General features: G+C 39.3%; 1 protein-coding gene across 3 annotated transcripts in view; it reads left to right on the forward strand.

Annotated features, from left to right (window-relative positions):
* Positions 1 to 23,638, forward strand: part of stx16 (syntaxin 16) — a 43,063-nt gene extending 19,425 nt beyond the window's left edge. For 2 of the 3 annotated variants that reach the window (XM_069884843.1, XM_069884845.1), the window contains exons 4-8: positions 3 to 165; positions 10,345 to 10,436; positions 11,515 to 11,658; positions 12,144 to 12,224; positions 13,486 to 15,283. In XM_069884843.1, the coding sequence (XP_069740944.1) occupies positions 3 to 165; positions 10,345 to 10,436; positions 11,515 to 11,658; positions 12,144 to 12,224; positions 13,486 to 13,590 (585 nt within the window). In that variant the 3' untranslated portion in view covers positions 13,591 to 15,283. Of the gene's footprint in view, positions 1 to 2; positions 166 to 10,344; positions 10,437 to 11,514; positions 11,659 to 12,143; positions 12,225 to 13,485; positions 15,284 to 21,173 lie in introns of those variants that run through there. The other variant, XM_069884844.1, reaches the window with a different exon arrangement.
* Positions 23,639 to 27,476: the final 3,838 nt, after the last annotated feature.

A 27,476-nucleotide genomic window follows, 5' to 3' on the forward strand; every position in this document is an offset into this window, starting at 1 on the left:
AGATGTTCCACAGGTGTCAGCGGTCAGTGCAGAACCTGCAGAGCAAAGGGCGAAATTGCACAGAGCAGGAGGAGCGGGTCCTTTGTAATGTAGTTTCTTCTCTTGCACAAGCTCTTCAGGATCTCTCAACTAACTTTCGACATGCCCAGTCTTCTTACCTCAAACGTAAGCTTTCAAGGATCTTTGATCCAAATACTACTTTTTTAATGCAATTGGCCTGCTGTTGTGTTGGATGCAAGCAATGCTTTCTACAGTAGTAGCAAAGATTATATTCATCGGTATTACCTCTTGGAAGGAGGCAGGGTAAAGTGGTACCCACAGATCAAAAATTGGCTGAGGTTAATTACATTAACCTAGTTATTTAACAGCAAACTCCTTGTCCATTGCGGTGTGTAAATGGCTTAACACAGAAACGTACATTGACACGTGCCTAGAAATCATCTTTGATTAATGATTCTTCATTTTGTGCAAGGCATTGCCTTTTGCAATTTAAGGTGGTACATAGTTTCAGTTTAGACATGTGTATTCTATCTCGTTTTCTATGCAGCTATTGATCAACTATGTTTGAAGCTTCACTGATCCACATGCTTTGGGAATGCCCAAATTTAGAGAGTTTTTGAAAAGACATTTTCCAAACTTTATCGATGATTTTGAAAATTAAAATAGAGCCTTGTCCTTTAATTGCTCGGTTTGGTTTTTTGTGTGAGCCAGATATAGCTCTGTCTGCAACTCAGGGAAAAGTTTTCGCCTTTACTACGCTGATAGCCAGACGAGCAATTTTACTGAAATGGAAGGATAATTTTTCAACTACCCATGCACAGTGGTTACATGTGCTTTGAGAAAATTAGATACAATATTAAAGATTAAAAATTTCAATTTGTAAGATGTGGAGCCCATTCTTGGAATACTATTACGATTGGAAGAATTAAGAACTCTGAAGAATCCAAGAGATCGCCATTCAATGCCACAAGGTTGCTATCTGATCCCAAACTTCCTTTGTGTATAACTAACCGTAACCTTGATTAGAGGGAGGGTATAGATTAGTTTTATAGGTTTTTACTTTTTTCTTTTACCCAAATAATTTGTAAATGGGTTTAATTATATACATTAAAATATGTTAATTGATTTGTTTTTCATATGAATAGGCAACTGGCTAATGCTATTGTATTCTTTCTGATTTTCTTTACCTACATTTTAGATGACTGGTTATATATCTCATTGAATTTTGTATGCAAAATTATTAAACTCAATAAAAATATTTTAAAAATAAATCATCTTTGCTTTGTACCACAAAACTCACCATAGCAACAGGCGCTCCTCATCTGCCACCACTGTACAATGACAGCATGTTTATCATAATTTGGGATCAATCTATAGGCAACTGAATCTTTAAGCACAAATACAACTACATCAGCTTTTGAAAGTTTAATTTGTCCTACATTTTCTGTTTACTACAAGCTCCTGTTTTTTTGTGAGTGTTTCTTTGGGGGTTGGTGCAGGGTGAAAAGCATTCATAGATTTCAAAACATTTTTACAGATTGCATGGCAGGGTTGAGTATTGACTATAAACCAAGTAATGCTCTGGCAGAAGATCCAAGAAACAATGGTGTTTATTCAAGGAAAAACAGATGGGACACTTACAGAGAGTCATATGATAATGACTCATGTTTGGGACTCTTATTAAAGAAACAGTTTTTCAGTATTGATCATTTGTTAAACACAGAGTTGGAATGGTTCTGTGAAATGGACAATTCTGATAATTCTCCTTGTCAGGGGAATTATTGTTGAACCACTGTAGTGACCGTAGTGGTCATTTTGATTAACCCATATCTGGGTAAAGAAGGCAGGATCATTCCTGCATTTGGATCATGACCATTTTGATGTTCTTCTGACCTGTGCCTGGAGTTTGGAAGTATCGTGGAAGTCTTTTGTTTCCCCTATGCAAGGAAGAAGGGAGTTGTGACAATCATTCGTATGAAAGGACAGTTCTCTAGAAGCAACTCAACAAGGATTTGAGAGTTTTTGGCAGTCTGATCACACAGTCTCACTTTCACCTCCTTCGTAATTACTTCTGAACATCAGTTTAAAAGTCTGAGTTTTAACACAGAATTTCTTGGTGAAGAGGCAGAAAATAATTGAAAATAAAGATATAAGATGGCCACGTTGGACCATATGACTATAAACATTAATGGAATATATAACCAAGTTTAAGTGTATCCCATTGGGAAAAAAAATCACATATAATTTAAAAGACAAAGTTACAATGTTTGAAAAAACCTGGGAATCATATATGGAACATAACAGAAAGAGCAGTCCTCGGACCACCACCACCTAAAATGATAAGAAGATAAACACGATCAGATTTAACGTGTATAAGTAGATGATACGTCTTTTTTGTTTGTATTCCTTTTGTATAAAGATATTGTTTTATTGTATTTTGTATGTTCAATATTTACAGTTTTTTGGAGGGGGGTGGGAAGGGGAAAGGGAGGGATGGGAGAAAAAAGAGAAAATGTCACTGTAAATATTTAAAGAGATGCATCTGTAAATATATTGGTTGATATGGTTCATAGTGCGATAAAGAATTACAAAAAAAAACCCACAGGATTTCTAAGACTGAACTTTGAATTGACTTTCAGAATTATGCCTAAGCTGTAATAGTTCGGGTATTACATGCTCAAATGGGTATATTCCCGCATAGTTGGGGTTAAGTTTAGTTAAGTTGTTATTATTAATAGTTATTAATAAAGATATTATTTTAAAAATAACACTGTCTTGGTGAATTTTATTGCTGCTCGACTGTGATGTAACACTGTTTCTGATTCAAATTTCCACCGTCAGCAGTTTTTATTTCCTTTTTCACACAAATCTAGTTTATGAAAATTACACATAGTGTTTGTTTTTGATGTTTCATATCAATTTATAAAATAAAAGACTCTGGATCTGTATTTGGGGATAAGGAAGTCTTTCTGGAATTTGGTGCAGTGTGTTCTAGCCCCATAATGATTGCACCAGTTTACTTGGTATTAGCACCTGGTCTGATGCATGTCTGCAGATTTGTCTTTATGGTGAAATCCTTTCATTTCTCAGTGCCCTGTACTTGGGTGGAATAAGGAGGAAATGTCATCCAAGGTCTGCACTCGTTGCTGTCTGCTATTTTCTGTGTCTGTGGTGGCAAACAATATCATGGGCTTGACTCTTTGGTCAACTGATTGGCTGGGGTCAACTGCAGTCATGAGAATGAGTGAGAGATTGCCTGCCATTGACATTGGTTAAGATTGACAATAGATTAAGCTTGTTTGAGAAATAATAGAAGAATTCAAAGGAAGTCTGGAGTGCTCTCTATTTTTTTAATCTTTACTTCAAATATGATCCTGACCTGGTTCAGTAAATGGATGAAATGGGTTTCAAACAAAGTAAGATACCTTTTGTGCAGGAAATATTAAGTAAAAATGTAAATGCTGGAAAAAGTCAGTGTGTCGAGTGATGTCAAACATTTAAGATCTGGGGGGCGTGGCAAGATGGTGTAGAGTTTAGACGTGTAATCTCGACCTCTCTGGCCAGACTTTTAAGTACCTGTTTTTTAACTCTTTGTTTTCAAGTTTAAACTTTTTAAATTTTAGTTTAAGGTAATAAGGAATTATTATGGCCACTAATGGTAAAAAGACTAAACCTCAAGTGCAGAAGAAGTTACATTTTCGAAGTGCTGAAGATTTGGGGCCTAGACGACTTGATACACCCCAGGCTCAATCTCTTCATTGTCTAAACCCCAAAGATTGCCTGTGGGAGCTGAAAAAAAAATGTCTATTGCTCACCAAGTGAAGGATGGCACTGGAATTACCCGTTCTCCGGAAGAATGTGCATGTTCCCAAGAAGTGGACCCCGATTTGGAAAGCCTTTCGATTTCAACAGAGGGAGCACGCAGGAAGACGACTCCATTGTTGAAAATGCATCAGGTAGCATTTCAATCTGAAGAAATTGTTTTTCTTCGCGAATTGATGAGAAAACAATGAGATATGGGGGAAGACCAGCGGCAACCCCCTGAGGAAGTCGGGGTGCCGTTGCTGGGACTCCAGACCCGCAGTAACACTTTTAAAATGCCTTCTGTTGAGTTGCAGCAGGAGCTGCAGTTACCTTGTTCTGCCACTACATCAGAGAGAGCAGGGCTGAGCTTTACCAATTCACAGTGTATGCAATTGAATGCTATTGTTCAAGCTGTTATAAAACCTGGAATAGATTTGTTGACATCTCAAATGAATGAAATGGTTCAAATGAATGCTGGTATAAGTTCAGAATTAAATATGGTTAAGACACGTGTGGATGCATCTTGTGAAGATTTAAAAAAATTTCAGACTGCTTTTTTGGACTGTAAACAACAAGTGACTTCTAACACAGAAAAAGTGTTGAAGGTGGAAAAATCAATCCTAGAACTAGGAAAACGTGAGAAGGAGTTAGAAAGAAAAATTGATTACTTGGAGAATCAAAGCAGAAGGAATAATGTGAAAATTGTTGGTTTGCCAGAAGGTAATGTTTGGCCTGGAAGTCAGCCTGAAGAAAACTGAGGTCCTCCATCAGCCAGCTCCCCACCATGACTACCAGCCCCCCCACATCTCCATCGGGCACACAAAACTCAAAACGGTCAACCAGTTTACCTATCTCGGCTGCACCATTTCATCAGATGCAAGGATCGACAATGAGATAGACAACAGACTCGCCAAGGCAAATAGCGCCTTTGGAAGACTACACAAAAGAGTCTGGAAAAACAACCAACTGAAAAACCTCACAAAGATAAGCGTATACAGAGCCGTTGTCATACCCACACTCCTGTTCGGCTCCGAATCATGGGTCCTCTACCGGCACCACCTACGGCTCCTAGAACGCTTCCACCAGCGTTGTCTCCGCTCCATCCTCAACATCCATTGGAGCGCTCACACCCCTAACGTCGAGGTACTCGAGATGGCAGAGGTCGACAGCATTGAGTCCACGCTGCTGAAGATCCAGCTGCGCTGGATGGGTCACGTCTCCAGAATGGAGGACCATCGCCTTCCCAAGATCGTATTATATGGCGAGCTCTCCACTGGCCACCGTGACAGAGGTGCACCAAAGAAAAGGTACAAGGACTGCCTAAAGAAATCTCTTGGTGCCTGCCACATTGACCACCGCCAGTGGGCTGATAACGCCTCAAACCGTGCATCTTGGCGCCTCACAGTTTGGCGGGCAGCAGCCTCTTTTGAAGAAGACCGCAGAGCCCACCTCACTGACAAAAGGCAAAGGAGGAAAAACCCAACACCCAACCCCAACCAACCAATTTTCCCTTGCAACCGCTGCAATCGTGTCTGCCTGTCCCGCATCGGACTGGTCAGCCACAAACGAGCCTGCAGCTGACGTGGACTTTTTACCCCCTCCATAAATCTTCGTCCGCGAAGCCAAGCCAAAGAAAGAAGATGCCCCAAATGCAGATGATGAAATATTTATTTCAGATGCATTTTTATGTTTGGGTCAGGCTAATGATAATATTTTAGTTGGTGGTGATTTTAATTGTGTTTTGGAACCTTTATTAGATAAATCTCCGAAGAAAGTTTAAAAAATCCAAGATGGCAATTCAGGTCCAAGCGTTGATGAAAGATCTTAATTTAGTAGATATTTGGAGACGTCTTAATCTGACAGAGAAAGATTTTTCCTTTTATTCATCTAGACATGAATCGTTTTCAAGGATTGACTTTTTTTTTTAGTATCGGCACATTTACAAGGGAAAATACAGCAAGTGGAATATATAAGTAGGGTGATTTCAGATCATTCTCTGTTATATTTACATATGAAGCTTCTGAGAAAACTCAAATAGCTTATCGTTGGAGATTTAATACAATGTTGTTAAAAATGGAATTTATTGATTTTTTGAAAAAAAACAAATTAATTTTTTTTAAAGGAAAATCCTAATTCTGTTCAAAGTAAGTTTGTATTATGGGATGCTATGAAAGCCTATTTGAGAGGACAAATAATTAGTTATACTTCTAAAATTAAAAAAAATAGATTAAATCAGAGAAACAGATCGATGAGTTAGAAAAGGAATTTCAGAAAGATGATACAGAAGATCAGAAAATAGAATTATCTAGGCTGAAATTGAAATATAATACTTTGAAATCTTATCAATTTGAATGTGTGATTAATAGGACTAAACAACGATATTACGAATGGGGAAAGAAAGCACATAAGGTATTGACGTGGCAATTAAAGAAAGAACAGATATCGAGGACTATTAATGCTGTTAGACAGAATTCTCTTTTTACTTTTAAACCTTGTGAGATTAATTATGAATTTTATTCATTTTATAAAAAGTTATATACATCTGAAGAAAAACAAGAAACTTGATCGATTGATCTTTTTTTTATCACAGTTGAATTTACCGATATTAGAGGATGGAGATATACAGGAGTTAGATGAACCATTTACTGATTCGGAAATTAAAATAGCTATGTTGGAAATGCCAAATGGTAAATCGCCTGGTGATGATGGATTTTCGGTTGAATTTTATAAAATTGTTTATGATGATTTATCTACATCTACAGTGTTTGGGGATGTATTATGTCAAGTTGGAGAACATTATGAATTACCTGAGTCTTGTTCTAGTGCTTTAATTACAGTAATTCCTAAAAAAGATAGATATCCTTTGAAAATATAGACCAATTTCATTGTTAAATGTAGATTATAAAATAATAGCTAAAATATTAGCGAATAGATTGGCTATATTTTTACCAAAGTTGATTCATATTAATCAAACAGGTTTTATAAAGAATAGATATGCTTCAGATAACATTTTGTGCGTGATTAGTTTGATTAATAGATTTCGATAATCTTTAAATCACCCGATGGTGATATCCTTAGATGCAGAAAAAGCATTTGATAGAGTTGAATGGAATTTTTTGTTTAAAGTTTTGGAGAAATTTAAGTTTGGTCCTTCTTTTATTGGATGGATTAGGGCTCTATATAGTAAACCGGTAGCTAGAGTATTGACAAATGGTTTGATTTCGGAATCTTTTAAGTTAACCTGATCAACTCGTCCTTTATCACCAGCTTTGTTTGCGTTAGTGATTGAACCTTTAGCACAGTTGATAAGACAAAATACAAGGTATGAAAGTTTTAGACGAGGAGTATAAAATTAATTTATTTGCTAATTTATTGGTGTATTTAATAAACCCAGCTCAGTCACTTTTGCATTTGAAGAAATGTTTAATACAATATGGATGTCTTTCTGGATATAAAGTTAATTGGGGAAAAAAGTGAAATATTACCGGTAAGTGATGGAAATTATTCAGTTTATAAGAATATTATTAATTTGAAGTGGACTGATCGAATTAAATATCTGGGTATAATTTTGAATGTTAATTATTAATCTTTATATAAATTAAATTATGCTCCATTAATGAAAAAAAATTAAAACTGATTTGATTAAATGGAAAGATTTACCTATTAATTTAATGGGAAGAATAAATACAATTAAGATGAATATCTTTCTGCGTATACAATATTTAACCATATAACCATTTACGGAGCGGAAACAGGCCATGTTGGCCTTTCGAGTCCACACCGGTTCACTGATTTTGTGCGCCCTCTTCAGGCATTGGTCCCGGTAAATCTTCATTCAATAACGATGGGCGAATTCAATGCAGGTGGAATCAGACGTAGAAATGTTTGTGAATTTGAACATAATCTCCCAACTTCTATTGGCCTCTCATTTGTTTCAATCTATTCCATATTTACTTGATAAAATTTTTTTTCGAGATTTGAATAAAATGGTTAGGGAGTTTTTATGGAGGGGAAATTTTCGAGAGTAGCTTTGAATAAATTAACTTGGAAATATGAGTTAGGGGGATTACGTTTACCACATTTTCAAAATTATTATAAAGCAGCCCAACTTAAATTTATTAGTTCATTGATGGCCTCCTAGTTGGGCTAAAATTGAGATGGCAAGTATTTCTGAATTTGAAATACATCAATTTTTGTTTAGGTGGAATATAAATTTGTTACAACAATATAATGTGCCTATACTAAAGCATTTAATGAAGTTATGGATAAAGAAAAATAAAATGATAGGCTCTAGGGATAAATTATTGGCTTTGAAATAATTGGCTTTGAAATAATCAACTTATTTCTTTTTCAATACATAATCAAAGTTTACTGCATTGGAGATTTAAAGGTGTGAAAAATTTGGGAGATTGTTTTAAAGAGGGTAAGTTTTTATCTTTTAATCAGATGAGGGAAGATTTTGGTATTGATAAGAATTCTATTTCTTTATTATCAAATTCCATCTTTGGTAAAATTTATGTTTGGTAGAGATATGATTTTACCTAAAATGACTAAATTTCAGACTTTTCTTATGAAGGTACCAGAGAGGGGTTATATTTCATCTATGTATCAAATATTACAGGATGGTATGGATAAAAAGGCTTGGGATAGATCTAAAATTAAATGGGAAGCGGATATTGGTTTTATTTTTTCTGAATGTGATTGGTTAGATATCTGTTATGATAGTGTAACTAGATTGATAAATGCACGTTATGCAATGATTGATTAAAATTTTTTACATCAATTATATTTGACACCTGAAAATTTTAAAAAATATGGTTTTAATGAATCAGATTTGTGTTTTAGATGTGGTGATACGTTTGGAACTTTTTTTCATGCTGTTTGGTTATGTATGTATATATACAGTCTTTTTGGAAGAAAATTCAATCGTTTTTAGAATACCTGTATAAGATTAAAATAGTTTTAGATCCAACAATATTTTTATTGGGTAGTTTCAACCTCTGAAAGGTTTGGGAATAAACAAGTTTCAGCTTGCTTTTGTACTTTTAGCTTTATCCGTAGCGAAAAAATGTATTGCTAGTACGTGGAAAGATACAAATATGATTGATATTAATAGATGGCATAATGAGATGAAATATTGTTTAATAATGGAAAAAATTATGTATGTTTCGCATGATAATTATAATTTTTTAATTAATAAGTGGCTGTTATACTTGGAATATTTACATTTCAATATATATTGACTAGATTTTAATATGTATATTTAACTTTCTCTTTAATATTCTTTCTTTTTTTTATGGCTCTCCTTAGGAGAGTTGGCTGAAGGGGGGGGGTTCTTTTTTATTTATATATATATGACGTCCTGCTTTGCGGAAACTGCCAAAATGTTTGGCCTGGAAGAAAACTGAGGTCCTCCATCAGCCAGCTCCCCACCATGATTACCAGCCCCCCCACATCTCCATCGGGCACACAAAACTCAAAACGGTCAACCAGTTTACCTATCTCGGCTGCACCATTTCATCAGATGCAAGGATCGGCAAATGAGATAGACAACAGACTCGCCAAGGCAAATAGCGTCTTTGGAAGACTACACAAAAGAGTCTGGAAAAACAACCAACTGAAAAACCTCACAAAGATAAGCGTATACAGAGCCGTTGTCATACCCACACTCCTGTTCGGCTCCGAATCATGGGTCCTCTACCGGCACCACCTACGGCTCCTAGAACGCTTCCACCAGCGTTGTCTCCGCTCCATCCTCAACATCCATTGGAGCGCTTACATCCCTAACGTCGAAGTACTCGAGATGGCAGAGGTCGACAGCATCGAGTCCACACTGCTGAAGATCCAGCTGCGCTGGATGGGTCACGTCTCCAGAATGGAGGACCATCGCCTTCCCAAGATCGTGTTATATGGCGAGCTCTCCACTGGCCACCGTGACAGAGGTGCACCAAAGAAAAGGTACAAGGACTGCCTAAAGAAATCTCTTGGTGCCTGCCACATTGACCACCGCCAGTGGGCTGATAACGCCTCAAACCGTGCATCTTGGCGCCTCACAGTTTGGCGGGCAGCAACCTCCTTTGAAGAAGACCGCAGAGCCCACCTCACTGACAAAAGGCAAAGGAGGAAAAACCCAACACCCAACCCCAACCAACCAATTTTCCCCTGCAACCGCTGCAATCGTGTCTGCCTGTCCCGCATCGGACTGGTCAGCCACAAACGAGCCTGCAGCTGACGTGGACTTTTTTTTACCCCCTCCATAAATCTTCGTCCGCGAAGCCAAGCCAAAGATATATATATATATATATATATATAAACCGTTCATGTTCATGCTTAATTGCTGCATATGTCATATTATTTGTTTTTTGAACTAATAAATAAAGTTTAAAAAAAAACCCCAAAAAAACATTTAAGATCCTAAGGAAAAGTCATTGACCTGAAATATTAACAGTTCTGACTCCACAGATCTAATTTGACCAGTTGACTACTTCCATATTTTCTCTTCATATTTTGCAGACTTGTAATGCTTTGTTTATGTCACAGGTTTGAAGAATCGAGAAGAAAGGTCTAAACATTTCTTTGACACATCGGTGCCACTAATGGACGATGCTGAAGACAGCACCCTTTATGACAAGGTGAACCGATTGACTAATCCAGCAGAGAATGCACATTCAAATGCCGCCAAAGCTGCTTGAGAGTTTAAAGAAAAATCTGGGAATAAGGAAGCTTGTATCACAATAACTGAACATGGGATACAGTCTTTAAAGCCATTGGGTTAATGGTCTCAACTGAAAAATGGCAGTATTTTGTCAGTAATGAACCAAGGTGTTGGCTAAAGGTTGACACTCAAATTTCTGGGATGGGAATTGACCTGAAACTTTATTATGCAGAACCAAGAGTGCTGGCAGTGTTGTAGCTGTCAGTTCTTTGAGCTTTTTTAAAATTAAGGTACCATGATAGGATACTGCATAACAAGGGTTTGTTTAATGGAAGAGTCTTATAAAGATTAAACAGCTTTCTTTATGTTGTGTGATATGACATGCGATCATCCATTTTTGAATTTGTAGGCTTTTGTGTGATACTGTAATCTGAGAATCAAGCTGTTGGCTTTGCAAGCCCTGGGTGCTCACATGATACAGTAACATTATGGTCAGTGGGGGAGTAGGATATGGGAAATCCCAAACAACTTCTCTTCAGTTTGCCACTGGCCTGTGCCTCTAGACCTCAAAGCAGAGAGTGGAATTGGTGGCATAAAGAAACTGCAGCTAACCCTTGGTGTGGGTCATATAATAATTGTTCTGGTAATTTAGGCAGAGTGTGTAACATTTTGTATATGGTTTTCATGTCAAATTTACAAATATCCAAATCATCAAAATAAAACTTCAGTCTCAGCACAACAGGGTCCTCATGGGAAATGTGCTGAAGTTTCTCTGGGCTTTCAACTGCCTTTCAGAGTAGTGGATCACATTCATACTTCTCCTGGTCTAAATAATGTAAATTTTAGGATTGATTTGAATGATCAGTTGTGCAGTATGAACTTTGGCTAAAAGTGCTGTCTTTGGGATCAATCTTAATTTGCTGCTGGCTCCTGCAACCTCCTGAGCACCCGTGCATTACTGTTCAAGTAATTTGGAAGGTGGTCGAGATGTGTTCCTGCTGCATCCTGAAGTGTGATGATGTGGTGTTTTTATTCATTCTCAGTTGTTCTGACAGGGTTTTACAAATGATCAGTTACTATTGGTGGAAGGAAATACTCTTATGGTGGAAGAACGAGAGAAGGAAATTCGACAAATTGTGCAGTCAATATCAGACTTGAATGAAATCTTCAGAGAGCTGGCGACCATGGTAGTGGAACAGGTGGGTAATGCAGAATAACATGTTAGAGAACCACCCTTTAGCAATTAAGCAAGTAGAAGAGCCATGCGGATCCTTCCACACCCATCAACTGTGTGACAAACTTTCCATCATATACCACTGATTCTCCATCGGGCAGAAACTGAGTAGATGTCACATTCATCTCCCTTGAGATGAAAGACAGCCAGCTGTGATGTCAGGAAGTCCAATTAAGAATTGAGCGAACATTGGCAACACATTGCTGCCAGAATCAGCCATTCCATGGGAATCATTCTCCCGTGCTATATTGGTTCTATTAATTATTTTTCAATGCATTACTGCTTGAGGGCTGTCAAGTCAGTCTTGCATGTTTTTGGGTTTTAGAGCAATTTCATTACACTTCCTGTTGGCCAGTAGCTTGCATTAATTGCAAGAAGATTCGACAGATCACAGATCTCTAAAGCTTTCTATTGATCTGGTGGCTTTCTCAATCTCTGTGTTCATTTTAGGGAACCATCTTGGATCGAATTGATTACAATATTGAACAGTCTTGTATGAAAACAGAAGAGGGCTTACAGGAACTCCAGAAAGTAAGACTCTGTGGATGACAGTTTGTGCGAGAATTACTTATCAAAAAAATAATTATTAGTGATCATAGTGGAAACTTTTAGATATTATAGCTACCTCAGCACCATAGAATTCAAAGTATGCTTAACTTAGAGGATATCTTGGCTACTAATTTTGCCTAAATATTTCTCTGTTGTGAGAATTCTGTGATTTCCATTTGGGCCCTGTGAAGTGTATTTTTTCTTTAAATTGGCAGCCTCCATTACAGAGATGGTCATTTAACTGTTTCGAGGCTTTGTACTTTGGAATAAACAATCACCGTAAATTTTATGCAGCATGACTGTGGGAGTTAAAGGAGTGATTCTAATCACCTAAACCAATGATTCGAGACACCCTTCTGACAGCATCCCACTCTGCAATGACCCTTTGGACCTAACTTGCACACTCCTCTCACATGCCTGTCACCAAACACCCTTCCACATCAGGCGCCAACTGTGCAGATCTGTTGCTGCCAGGCCAGCTCTCTGAGATCCAACAGTCCATCATTTCCATTCTTTCCCAAACCTTCAATATTCAACACCCCCCCCCCCCCCCAAAATATTGTTGAGGTAAGGGCAAATAAAAAGCTCAGTGTGCATGAGTTTTTTTTTTGGAAGGTCCACAAGTAACATGGTTAGGATAGAAAAGGGATAGAAAGGGGAGTAACGTGGTTAGGATAGAAAGGGGGGGTAACGTGGTTAGGATAGAAAGGGGAGTAACATGGTTAGGATAGAAAGGGGAGTAACATGGTTAGGATAGAAAGGGGAGTAACGTGGTTAGGATAGAAAGGGGAGTAACGTGGTTAGGATAGAAAGGGGAGTAACGTGGTTAGGATAAAAAGGGGAGTAACATGGTTAGGATAAAAAGGGGAGTAACATGGTTAGGATAAAAAGGGGAGTAACATGATTAGGATAGAAAGGGGAGTAACATGATTAGGATAGAAAGGGGAGTAACATGATTAGGATAGAAAGGGGAGTAACATGGTTAGGATAGAAAGGGGAGTAACGTGGTTAGGATAAAAAGGGGAGTAACATGGTGGGGATAGAAAGGGGGGTAACATGGTTAGGATAGAAAGGGGAGTTACATGGTTGGGATAGAAAGGGGAGGTTGAAGAGGCTGATAGCTGTTGGGGAAGGTGACGGACTTTTTCACCTTCTGACGGTAGAACCAAAAGGGGGTTTCGACCAGGGTGATGGGGATCCTTTGTGATGTTTGTCTGAAGTAATGTAATATTTGATTTTCCAGGCTGAGCAGTACCAGAAGAAGAATCGAAAGATGCTGGTCATTGTGGTCCTTTTTGTGCTAGTTGTGGTTCTCGTCATTGTGTTAATAGGAGTCAAATCAAGGTGATCAGATGGAGCTTTGCTGCGGTGGGAGCTGCAAGGAAAATCCAGTGGGTGGGTAATGTAATTTGTCTTTTACGGGAATGCCAGGGAACACAGTCAGCCTCCTCTACATTCTTTCATTGTCAAAAATCAGGAACATCTTTTGATTGCTGTGTTGTAACTTGACTTGGGGGTGGGAGAATGGGGCAGCAAGGGGAAGGCGTCCTCTTTTGTGTTGCTGTGAGCAATGCTCAGATTTGCTTCTTTTTCTCTGACTTCCGCTGAAGATGTGGCTGTGCTGTGCATTCAGCCAGTGAGGGCCAGCTTCACCATAACAAAGAGCCTTATCAGTGTTTCACTACATGAAGTCAAGTGTGGACAAGGGAATCTCAAGCTGCAACACAGCTGGCTTCTCTGCATTCCTTTCACTTCTTTCCTCTGTATACTGCATTACAACTAACTCAAGGTCTGAACAGTGAGATCTTTCCAAGGCAGAGTTGCTTGTAATCAAACTGTGTCAAAAATGTGAATTATCCAAAGCAAAATCGTTTATAAAACTCTCTGGGGAAAGTATTTCCCCATATTTGGCTTCATTGTACATTTTGCTTGCTGTTATTGTTTGTGTGTTTGACTGCACAGCAATCATTAAATTGGAGAGGAGGACAGTGGATCACTGCGTGAGTACAGAACTCGGCAGCACAGAATGGTGCTAGGTTCAACTTGCAAGTGTTAACTGCCTGTCTTTCTGTAAATGCCCCAATCCATTTCAGAATGGTGAGGCAAGTCATAGAGCAGCACTGGTGAGGCAGGCTTTGGATTCTGAGGCTCTCTGCACTCTTGGCACCAGGTGGGATCTGGAAGAACCAGGAATGAAAGGATAGGGCAGATAACTGCTGTGAACAAAATGAAAATCATGGCAAAATGACATCACAGGAAATATTTGCGGAGCAATGTTTATGGTAAAGATCTGGAATTCATTGAAAACTGAACTAGAGGGACATTACTGAAGAAAGCACACAAAATGAGCTTAACCTAGGGGACGGTGTTGGTTTAGGCTCAGAAAACTTGGAGTCTGTGATGACGAGCACCTGTCTTCTCCCTGAAATGCTTTCAGAAGACTGTATAGACTAAAACTAGACATTGAGCTTTAATTTTGCATAAAAGCATGTTGGTATAAAGGGACTGGCAAATCTGCACTAATCCAGTGAGGTGAATATTGAGATTTGTTCTAATCATGAGCTTAATACTACCAGTCTGTAGGATGTAAACTAGTTGAAAATATTTGTGCAGAAAATCATGACTCTTCTGCAGTGAAAATTCTTCTGAATGTTGCTTTAGCAACATTAATGATTGTTAATAGCAGAATTTGTTCTTTCAGATTTTACTGGCACTAACTTTTTTGCTTCTCAAAATGGCGAGGTCTTTTTCTGGTTTAGAAAGATTGTGGCACTGCTCCTGTTTGTGAACCCCCAAGACAGCAGGTTTGTATGTCTTGGTTCTGATTGTTTTGTCTTACCCAGGCACACTTGTCCTGGTTCTAAGTGGATGGATGTATTGTCTAGCTTCTAACTAGATTCTAAAATCTTTGTGCCAACTTATTTTCTGAAGAAATGGCATATTTAATATAACATGGATTGATTCTGGTTGCTCTGTTTGACTACAAGCCTGGTTTATGTTCTCTAAACAATGTTAAAAATAAACAGTTTGTGATAATACAATTGTTAAATGTCTATTTTACATGACTCGGTAAAAGCTTTCATAAGTACAATCAGGTCACAGTGAATGAGAATTGTTAGGAATTTGCAGATGGATTCAGGATCCCTCAACTACAGGAAGTCACCTGCTTCTAGATATGTATTTTAATAAGAATTTTGTATTGAGAGCTGTGGTATTGTTAAACTATTGAGTGCACTATCAGAATGAATGTCGAAGCAGGAAGCTAATCAACAGTAGATTAGATGGATGGTTGAAAGATAGAATAAATCAATATAGTAACAAAATGAAATGCACTGATATCTAAAACGAACTGAGCAGATCCGTTAGCATGTACATGGCATGGCAATAAGCAGCCTATTTTTTAATATTCTATGTGACATGAGAAAGTAAGAATCGAAAATGATGGCATAAGATGTTGCACAAAGACATACAGGGTTGAGAGTGAATGAAACAACATAAATAAAAATGTTGCAGATGTTGGGAATCTGAAATTTAAAAAAGCTGAAGAAACTGAGGAGGTCAGTCATTTATGGCGAGAGAGAGAATTTTTAAAAAAACTCAGTTTCCTTTGGAAGTTCATCAACCTGAAATTATAACACAACAGACACTGCCACAGCTTTATGCTTTTATTTTTGATATTATAGTGAGTTGGTTGAAGGAAGATTTAGTGCTTTCATGATTTTAGAATCAGTAAATTTACATTCCTATAAAATACTGGTTTGTACCAAATGGCCTGGTACTCTGGAAACATGGGGGAAATATCCTCAGTTCCTGTTCCATTAGTACTCTGGTATCACTCCCCATCTCTTCATCTTCAACATCAACAATTGTTTTTGCCTCTTGTATCCATGCAGAACTGAACCAATTTCATTAAATTCACTGCCAACTTCAATTTACCTGAACTATTTTCGACCATTTTCTCCCCATATTGACCTTTCTATCTCGGGACAAACTATCTGTATTTACAAACTCCCTGACTCTCAGCTACCTGGTTATACCTCTTTTCATCCAGTCCCTTTGTAAGGATGCCATCCCTTTCTTCCAATTCCTCCGTCTCTAGCATCTTTTCCCAGGATGAGGCCTTCCACTCCAGAACATCCGAAATGACATCTTTTCATTAATGGGCATCATTTCTTCTTCAGTCCATAATACCTGTATCTCTATTTCTTTAACTTCTGTATCTGCAGAAATTACAAAACCTGTCCCTATATTTCACCACCTCCTTACCTCCATGTTGTTAAATGCGAGATTCTCCACTTTGGAAGGAAAATGGAAGATCAGATTATTATTTAAATGTCAAGTGATTACACCAGGTTGCCGTGCAGAAGGACTTTGGAGTGCTTGTGCATGAATTGCAAAAGGTTGGTTTGCAGGCGCAGCAGGCTATCAAGAAGACAAATGGAATGTGGGCCTTCATTGCTAGAGGGATTGAATTTAGGAGATGGGAGGTTATGTTCCAACTGTACAAGGTACTGATGAGGCCGCATCTGGAGTACTGCGTGCAGTTTTAGTTTCCTTACTTGAGGAAGAGTGTACTGGCTTTGGAGGCTGTGCAGAGGAGGTTCACCAGGATGATTCCAGGGATGAAGGGGTTAGCCTATGAGGATAGATTGAGTCGAGCAGGGCTGTGCTCGAATTTAGAAGATTGATAGGGGTGTTTTTTTTTTTGAGAAATGAATTATGAAAGGTGTAGATAAGATGTTTCCATTGGTGGGGCAGTCTACAACTAGGGGACATAGCCTTAATAGTAGTAGATTTAGGATGGAGATGAGGAACTGTTTTTCCCAGAATCTGGAATTCACTGCATATTAAAGCAATGGGGGCTATCTCAGTAAATGTATTCAAGACCAGGTTGGATAAATTTTTACATAGTTATGGAATTAAGGGATATGGGGGAAAGGTAGGTAGGTGCAGATGAGCCTGTCATCAGATCAGCCATAATCTCAATGACAGAGCAGAGTTGACAGGCCAAATGGCCTGCTCCTGTTTCTTATGTTGTTATGCAGGGCCACAAACAGACACATTGTCTGACCTAATCTCTTGCATTTGGTGTACCAGTGTGGACTTCTCTACATCAGTAAAATCAGGCACAGACTGGGTGACTAATTCAATGTACACCTTCACTCTGTGGGTCTAACCTTGAGCTTCCTGTGGCCAACTATTTTAACTCCCCAACCATTCCTATAGTGACATGTCTGTCCTTTGCCTGATCCATTGTCAGGGTGAGGCCAAATGGAAACCTGAGGAACAACATATCAAATTCCTCCTGGACAGCCTTGAACATTGATTTTTTTTCCCAATTATAGGTAACCCCCCACCTCCTTCTGATTCCACTCTTCATTTTCTCCAGTATTTAGTTTTCTTTCTAATTTTTCTTCCCACCCCACCTTCCTACTGGTTTCTTTCTCTCTATAGCTCTCACTTCCTCTGTCCTATATCACTCTGGGCCTCCCCCCTGGCTTCTTTCCCCTTGTATGTGTAATTTTACCTTTTGTATTAATCGTGATAAAAGGTTTGGGGATTTTAAATGTTGACTGACCATGGATGCTGAGTTCCTCCAGCAATTCTTTGTTGGCCGGCTCTAACAGTTAAATTATAAACTGCTCCCTCAGTATCCAGTGAAGGTAATTTTAATGTCCTGTTTTGTGATTTTTACTTTTAATTTATTTTAAAAAAAAATTTAATTTAGACATAAGAGCATGGTAGCAGGCCATTTCAGCCCATGAGCCTGTGCCGCCCAATTAACCTACAACCCTGGTATGTTTTGAATGGTGGGAGGAAATCAGAGTCCCCGGGGAAAATCCACACAGACACGGCGAGAATATCCAAACTCATTACAGGCAGCACAGGTTCAAATCCCTGTCGCTGCCATTGTAACGGTGTTGCACTAACTGCTACGGGGATAACAATATACATGGATGTTATTGCAGAAAAAGATGTCACACTCCAGTGCTATTCTGGATTGAAAAATGTTCAGAAAATGTGGTGAAAGCGAAATAGCAAGATTAACCATGACAATGTCAAAATGGGTTTCTGGGAATACCGACACATCCAGTTTCCCATTCAAGGGGCACACCATTCTGACTTAGACATGCATGACACAATTCCAGACTTTGTCAAAATCTTGGGAACCTCACTAGTATTGAGACAGCACCTTGACTCAAAAAAGGACAGCTCATCACCAATCTTCTCAAGTACAACCAGCAATGGTTGATAACTACTGATTTAACACTTGCCCACACTGAAGTCTCATTGCATATTGAAAAAGTTGGATTTAGTAGAATCCATTGATTAGTGGTGGTACCTGGTCCTTATGATTCCAAAGGCCATTTTCTGCTCCAATCTTTGTTATCACATTTAATGTTAAAAATCAGCAAATTACATAGAGATGAGCATACAACTGATTATATTTCCCCTACTGGTTTGGTATAACATTGACCATCAAGATGTATTTGAATAGCGAAATCTGACACGTCAGGTGTTAGTGCTAAGTGTCCAGAGGCTTGTATTGACTAAACAAAGAAAAGGCTCTCCATTTGAATGTTGCACTGAGAGATCCTCCAATCTCTCATCATCCCATTTTTTTGACTTCCCCTTTCTCTATCCTTTCTAGTACTATTCACCTCCCTTTACTCTGACAAGTCCTTCCATATTTTTACAGCTATTTGAGTGGGGGAAAAAGTTCCTTCTGAATTATTCCTTTGGTATCTCAATTTTAATGTAGTCCATTCTGTTAAAACTTCTGTTATTTTTTTTTAAAAAAGGGTGACACAGTTAGCACACTCTTAAAACACAGGTGACCCGGGTTCAAGTCCCCCACTGGCTGTAAGGAGTTTGTAGGTTCTCCCCGTGCCCACATGGGTTTCTTCTGGATGTTAGGTTTCCTCCCATGCTCCAAAGTAGAATCAGAACTTATTGTTGTGAATATGTCATGAAATTCATTCTTTTGCTGCAACATTACAGTGTAAATAGTGGTTTAAATTACATTTCAGAAATAAATAATGCAAGAATAGAGGAGAAAGTGAGGTCGTGTCTGTGGTCCATTGAGAAATCTGATAGCAGAGGGGAAGAAGCTGTCCTTGTGCTGCTGGGTGCTTCTCTTCAGGCTCCTGTACCTTTTTCCTGATGAGAGTAGCATGAAGAGGGCATGGCCTGGGTGGTGGGGGTGCTTGAGGATAGAGACTGCTTTCTTAAGACACTGCCTCTTATAGATGTGAAGGCCAATGCCTGTGATGTTGCTGGTCGAGTTAACAACTCTGGAGCTTTCTCATATCCTGTGCATTGGCACCTCCCTACTAGAGGGTGATGCAACCAGACTGAATCCTCTACACCAGGGGTGGCTAAACTTGTTTAACATAAGAGCCACGTACGATAAACTTCAAATGTTTTAGAGCCGCAAGACATGAAAAAATATTATATACGTGTTTTTATTCTTACAAGGACACTTTGTTACAAAAATTTTATATAGATACACGTACGTAATGATATTTATTCATGTATGTAGTTTTCAAACTGTGAATTTGTATTAGTTTCAATAATCAAAATGTGCACATATACATTCCAAATATTTTCAAAATTCTGACTAATATTGTTTTCTCTTTTCATCTTCATACTGTCACTTACAATTTGATGAAACCATCTTCCCTCACAAAATTCTCACACTTTTAACAAAATTAAAGTGAAAAGAAACTATAAGCTCCAGTATGTGGAAAATAACCAAGCTTTACAGTGCCCACCATTGCACTATCACTGCCAATTTCCCTGCCTGCAACACAGCCACACTTGCTGCAATCACAAGCCGTGCTCACTCATTGATCCAACATATTCCTGCGAGTTGCACATTATATGTCAAAGAGCCGTATGTGGCTCATAAGCCACAGTTTGCCCACCCCTGCTCTGCATGGTACATCTGTAGAAATGTCCAGAAGTCTGGTGACATACCAAATCTCTTCATAAAGTATGGCCACTGGCGAGCTACCTTTGTGATTGCATCGACGTGGAGGCCCCTGGACAGATCTTCCGAGATGTTGACACCCAGGAATTTGAAGTTCTTGACTGCTGACCCCTTGATGAGGACAGGTTTGTGTTCTCTAGATTTCCTTCTGAAATCTACAATTAAATCTTAAGTAGTATAGATTAGTAGGTTAATTTGGCAGTATAGGGTGGAAGGGCCTATTCTTGTGCTGTATCTCTAAGTTATCTTACAGTATTTTCTTTCCAAGAGACCAAGGCTGTGAATCCTTCCCTGATTAAGTGCATGGGAAGCATCTCCTTATCTCCACAATCCATCATAATTTAATGAGGGGAAATCTTAATAGTTGCTCTAAGAGAACACTGTGTTTTTGACACATTTCAACATGCAAATTTGTGCCAATGTCCTTTGACTAACCTTGCTCCTCTCCGTTGACTGCCTCAGCTGTACAATCTTTCTTGGACTGGCACTCTAAGCCATAAGACAAATAGAACCATTGAACTTTACAGCACAGAAGCAGGCCCTTCAGCCCATCTAGTCTGTGCCAAACTGATATTCTGCCTATTCCCGTTCACCTGCACCCGTATCATAACCCTCCCATCCATCCAAATGTCAAAATTGAGTTCACGTTCACCACTTCACCTGGCAGCTCGTTCCACACACTCACCAATCCCTGCATGAAGCATCTCTCCACCCACCTCCATAATGTTCCCTTTTTAAATATTTAATCTTTCACCCTTAATCCCTCTTCTCTGGTCCTTGTCTTAAGTAACTTCAGTGGAAAAGCCTGCTTGCATTTCTTTTTCATTTATTCTGCCTGTACCTACTAAATGAAAAAAAAATCAAATGGCACATCTCTCTGCCAGACAATGGATGTCTTGGACTGAACACCTCAATGCTGTATGTTTCTGCATTATCAGAGCTCTGTGGTGAACTGATTTAGAATGGGATGGAAGGCTGCACGATGGAATAAATGTAGTTTGGAGTGAACAGCAACACTGAGAAGACGCTGTCCAAAATCCTGGATAAGGATCTTCTCGTTCAGGTATAATTGGACAAAATTACATTGATACTCTGGAGTTCTGCTTGATTTCCCTGTTGAAGCAGTGATTGAGTTTTCTCCACATTAAACACTAAAAGGAGATATTGGAAATGCTGTGTAGGAGGATTGGGATTTAGTGATTCTTTTTGCTTTTATTTTGTGTGTCTTTTGGAGAGTGGGATAACTGTTGGGATTTATTACATTAGATAAATTTCCCAATCCCCGCATAACCAAGGCTAATTTGGTGGGGGAGGGGGGGGACCAGAGTGTTGGGGCCGATGAAGGGGGAAGCCTCACTTGGATTACTCTGTAGTTTTGGGTGCTGTATTTGTGAAAAGACGTGCTGATATTGGAGAGGGTTCAGACATTTAACAAAATGATACCAGGAATGAAAGGGTTAGCATACGAGGAACATTTGTCAGCTCTTGGATATACTTGTTGGAGTATAAAAGGTTGAGGGGGGTCCTCAGAAATATTTTGAATGCTGAAAGGCCTGGATAGAGTAGATTCTGATAACAAGGCACAACTTAGGATAAAAGGGTGTTAATTTAAAACAGTGACGTGGAAACATTACTTTAATCAGAGGGTTGTGAATCTGTGGAACTAGTTGCCATAGGTGGCTGTGGAAGTGAGGTCGTTGGGTGTATTTAAGGCAGAGACTGACAGGGCATCAAGGGTTTCAAGGAGAAGGCTGGGGAGTGGTGCTGAGTGGGAAGATGGATCATATGATAGAATGGTGGAGCAGACTCGATGGACCGAATGGTCTAATTCTCCTATATCTTATGAAGGCATTGAAGTTGGACTGTTTCTACTAAGCAATGCAAGTTATTTTTGTATCTTGTGCTTGGAAATAGATTTTGTAGCAGAATGCAAACCAAGTGATATACAATGGGACTAGTTTTGAAGACTGCCTTTCATTTACATAGTATTATTACTAATAAAGCCATTGATGGATTTAATCAGGAACTACAAAGAAACCAGATTAACTTGGCATTTTGCTATCTTCGGTGTTCTTTGACACAGCTACTAAAGTGCAGCTCTGAACGATATGCAAAATGAAGGGAAGCGTAGAAGTGCCAGGCTCCTTGCAGTTACTGAAGCAGCTATTTACTTTGACACCTGCTACTTGAGGTTTTTTTTCAACACCTATCAATTCTCCAGGCCACTTTTTCAATTTGCCAGTAGATGAAATGATGCTGGTAAACAAGAAAATTTGCAGGTGCTGGGCTCTAGTGCATAACACAAAGGTGTTGGAGAAACTCAGCAAGTCACACAGCATCCATAGGAACTAAAAGGCAATCGACATCTGGGCTTGAGCCCTTATCAGGAGGGGGTCTGAAACATGGACAGTCTTGCTATGGATGCTGCATGACTTCGGAGCTTTCGTGTAGTAGAATAAGTGATGCCATTGTATGTTCTGCAGCACTGCTCACTAACTTGACATTTATAGTTCCTGATGAGCCTGGAGAAAAAAGAAAGTAGTTGAAAATGGAGATTTTGTTTTGGTTTTTTTTCCTGATTATTATTCAAATTCACAGATTGTGTTGAAAAATGTTGTAAGGTACAAATTCATTGCTAATTGTCATTCTGGTTAGTGATGGTATTTACATTGATTCATCAGCTCAGAATTACTAATGTTTTATGTGTGTGTAATGATATTTTAAGCTGTCCTCGTGCTTTGTTTGTGAACGTGATAACATTTATTTCTGTGATGTTTTCATCTAGGAGAAGGTGTGATTAAACAGATTTGTTTTACAGTGGGAATTCTGAAAGGCATTTATCATAATGCTAGCTCTTTTTGCTGGCGTGAGCAATCATTTCATATCCCAAGTTCCTGCACTGTTGTGTGGGAGATGGGTGAAAATGATTGACGACTGACACACCAATGAATCTGGTAGCAGTCATGAGGTCCTACCCCAGACTGAATACAATACAGACTTGTATCGGTCTCGTATTTCTCATACCCACTGCATATGAAGGTCTTTTTGAAGTTCTTCTTCAAAAATCTCCTCCTTAAGCCCACCCTCCCCACCTTCAGTTTAAATTCCATCCAGAATATTTGGGAGGCTCAAGAACCACTGAATGAGAAGGCAACATCTCAAAAGCTGGTTTGTGAGATTTCTCATCATGGCGGAGCAAAGTTTTTAATTGTAACTTGGTAAAAGGCAGCTGTATCAGTATGTTAAAGGTGCTATTCCATTGGCTGGTGCCTGATGTTATACAGTATGTCCTATGTATTATCTACTTGTTTAGTCTGGAAATCAGTCTTCGAATCAGAACGTGTATGTATTTTTGCTTTTTTTTTGGTTATCTGTGTATAACAATAAATTTTTAAAAGCTCCAGCTGCTTGTGTTTATTTTAAACTACAACTGCAGAGTATTCTCACAGTATTCTTGTGAACTAATTTACATTATCTTTCTGGAATGGTGAAAGTCTTTCCACTGTGCCTCTAATTCCCCAGCTTTAAGATAACTAAAGCTTTCTACCTTTAAACCAAGGGTCTCAAGCTTGCGGCCCGCGGGCCAACTGCAGCCCTCGGGATGATAGTTTGTGGCCCCGCCTTAATATGAAAGTTTAATGTTAGTGCGGCCCGCGAGTTTGATATGATTGGCACTTTTCAGTGTTGTGTGCGGAGCTGAACGAACCTACCAATCACGGTGGGGTATATTGCTCTCGGGGGCGGGACATCGGCTGGGCTTATTGCGAATATCAGCATATTTGTGTGCATTTTCTATTTGTCATTATATGCACGCGGCACATGCGCAATTTCCGCGGCCGCTCCCGCTTCACACGCTTCGGCGTCCAGTCTGAACCCTGAAGTTGTGGCTCGGCTATGCGAGAGGAAGTGCTGCCAGATCTCTAGCAGTAAGAAGTAGGCAGAAGAAGACATGTTCATAACAGTTTACGTTCAATGTTCCATTCATGTTCAGAAAGTTAAAGGTTAAAGAACTGTTAATACAGACATTTGAATCTGAATAATAATAATTACATTTCTCCAGTCAGCAACTATATGTGTTTTCTTCAGTCTTCTATATCTGCTGTATTATTATTTTCATTTTATTTATTTATTTCTGAATGATTTTATTTTTTTTCTTATGAATTGTTAATTTATTTATTTATTCATCTTATTTTGTGTTTAAAAAATAAAAATAAAGACATTTGATAACATTGGAATGTTTTTGTAAGAGCTTTTCTTGTGGAAAACCTGATATTGCGGCCCAGCCTCACCCAGACTCTACCTCCAGCGGCCCCCGGGTACATTGAGTTTGAGACCCCTGCTTTAAACCTTTTCTGCCTTTTGGCACGATTATCTAGTGCACTAATCCTTTCATTTTCAACTCCCCTCACTTTTCCTTCACTCCTGTTTCTAAATTGTCAGATATTTAGAGCAAAAAAAAACCCAATCTGCTGGACGAATTCAGCAGGCTGAACAGGATCAGTGAGAGAAAAAGAATAGTCAACATTTTGGGTTGGAGGTCTCCATCAATTGTTTTTTCTCCCACTGACGATTGATCTGCTGCCTTCCTTCAATGGAGTTTTTGCTGTAGATTCCAGGGTCTGCAGTCTCTTGTGTGTCTCCAGTTGTTTGAATATTTGTCTTGACACCAAATGCCAAATGAGCAGAATTAACTAAATACTTCAAATTGTTTCAAATGAAAACAATTGTCCTTGTACCCCTTGACAATCTCCATTCAATGGCTGCTGATTGTTCCTTGCTTGCAACTGAGTAAATGGACCTTCAGTTAATATTTGAGGTCCTGGACCCCACATTTTCAAGAGCTCACCAAATGCTAACTGCGTGCCGCAGGGCCCAGGAATAAAAAGGAAATGCCGCGTTCTGTAGGAAAGAAATTGAAAGAGGACATTATGTACTAGAATCTTGTTCATCTTATAAAATTCATCCCACGTTGTTGTGAGAGATGATAAAAACTGATATACAAATATGAACATGAAGAAACAAAAACTGATACATGAGTAAATGAATGAAGCCAGTACAAACAGGATGAGACATGGATATTAGAATGCAAAAGCAGTCTGAGTAAGATAAGAATCTCCTAGTTAGACAGAATCAGCAAGTTCACTGTATTAATGAGATAAGGATAGACAATAGATAATAGAATGTAGGAAAAGTAGAGTTAGTCTGAATGAGATAAGGGTCTTCTAGCCCCAGATAGAATTAGCAAGTTCTACATATGAAGAGGACACAGCCCTGAGGGTCGGGAAGGTGTAAATTAGAACAAAGACGGGGTTGTGAATAAGGACAATGAGGATAATGACATGATAAGACACCGACAGGATACCCCCTGGTCCTCCAAGTGCACAGAAACAGCACGTAGGCAGGCAGGATTTCCTAATGCCAAACCTCTCCAGGAGGCAGAAGAATGTAAGGGGGAGGGTATTCCTATACTGAAATGAACTGTATAAAAGTTGGGTGAGCCCCAGTGTATGTGTGTATTCCCATGGTAAGGGGAAGCACCCAACTTTGCATTGTTGTATAATAAATGTTCTTTGTTCTCAATTTTTGTCTCGAGCAATTTCTGTGAAGGTACTTCTGTTTCTAACAAATGGGGGCTCGTCCAGGATCCCACTCCCTCCACTAACAGAGTGCCCGACGATGGGGGTAGGTGCACCCCAGCTGATTCAGCTGGACTCATGGACGAAAGGTGACTGGTCAGTGGATGAAGCGAGTGATTTCTGAGAAGAAGCATTGAGAACAAACAATGAGAGGATGTTGAGGAAGCGCGCTAGAGATTGCTACTGGAACTCGGTAAGAGGAATTCTACTTGCCTGTAAGTATGGGAAGTGTGGGTAGCAAGGAAGAGAATCCTAGTGAAGGATGTGAGAATTAGATAACCAAGCAAAGCCCGTTGGGATTAATGTTATCTGATTGGGGCGTGGCAAGAACCCGTGGAAAGAACAAACGGACCATGGTCAGGTATTGTGTAGAATGGGTTAAAAGCCCGATTAAAGGGAGCTCCGTATACTGGCCAAAGCTCGGATCCGAGGATGACTGGATGTGTCAAGCATTGAACATCTGGCTCTATCAAAACCAGAAAGATAATCTTGAGAGCAGGGAATATGCAGCCTGCTGGCTGAGGGGATCGTTTGATCAATTGGTTTTGAATGAAAAAGAATGCAAGGACAAGAGAGATGAGGAACCTTTTGTCCCCGAACCACAAGGATGGGATGTGTTACATTCCCTTCCTCCACCTTATGTTCCTCCTATGCCGGCTCCTATCTTTCCTCCCCCTCCTATGCTCTACCCTTCTGCACCTTTCCCTCCTCCGCCACAGCTAGAGAAAAGAGAAGAGAGTAGGAGTGGTATGATGACCCGTTCACAAAGCACTCGATTGCCACCTCTATTGACGAGAGAGGCGACTTTAATTCAAAACAGTGTGAGACTCTTCAGGAAGAAAGGGCAGAACCCTTTGATTCATTTCCCAGGGAGCAGGAACCTAGACCTAATAAGCCAGAAACTAACTGGATGAGACCTCTGTGGGAAGTTCCCGTGGGAGAGGGTCTCGGTTTCGTAAATGTACCCTTGACCAGTACAGAAGTGCGTAACTTTAAGAAAGAGCTGATCTCCCTGATAGAAGATCCTCTAGGGTGTGCTGAACAATTAGATCAATTTTTGGGACCAAATACATATACCTGGGATGAGTTAACATCTATCTTTAAGACTCTGTTTACTTTGGATGAGCTTGGAATGATTCGCCAGGCAGGGATTAGAGTCTGGGATAAGGAACACCAAGGGGGACCAGAGGCGATACCCGGAGAAGCTAAATTTCCCTTGACAAAGCCAAATTGGGAGAAGAATACTAAGAATATAGGGTTAATTTGATAAGAGGAATCAAGGAATCTGTTTCAAAGGGACAGAACTTTAAGAAAGCCTTTGAGGTTCCCCAAGATCCCGAGGAGACCCCTTCTGCATTTCTGAATAGATTGCGCACGGCAATACAGCAATATAGGAGTCTGGACATAGAATCCCCAGCAGGGTAACAACTGGTACTAACAGGTTTCGTTATGAACTCAGCCCCAGACATTAGAAGGAAATTACAGAAGACTGAGAATTGGCATGAGCAAGGAATAACCCAGCTTCTACAGATCGCACAAAAAGCATTTGTCCAGAGGTCTGGGGATAAGCAGAAAGGAAAGGCGAAAATTTTAATGCAGGCAGTC

This window comes from Narcine bancroftii, chromosome 6 (assembly GCF_036971445.1).
Source record: "Narcine bancroftii isolate sNarBan1 chromosome 6, sNarBan1.hap1, whole genome shotgun sequence".
In the NCBI taxonomy this organism is placed as follows: domain Eukaryota; kingdom Metazoa; phylum Chordata; class Chondrichthyes; order Torpediniformes; family Narcinidae; genus Narcine; species Narcine bancroftii.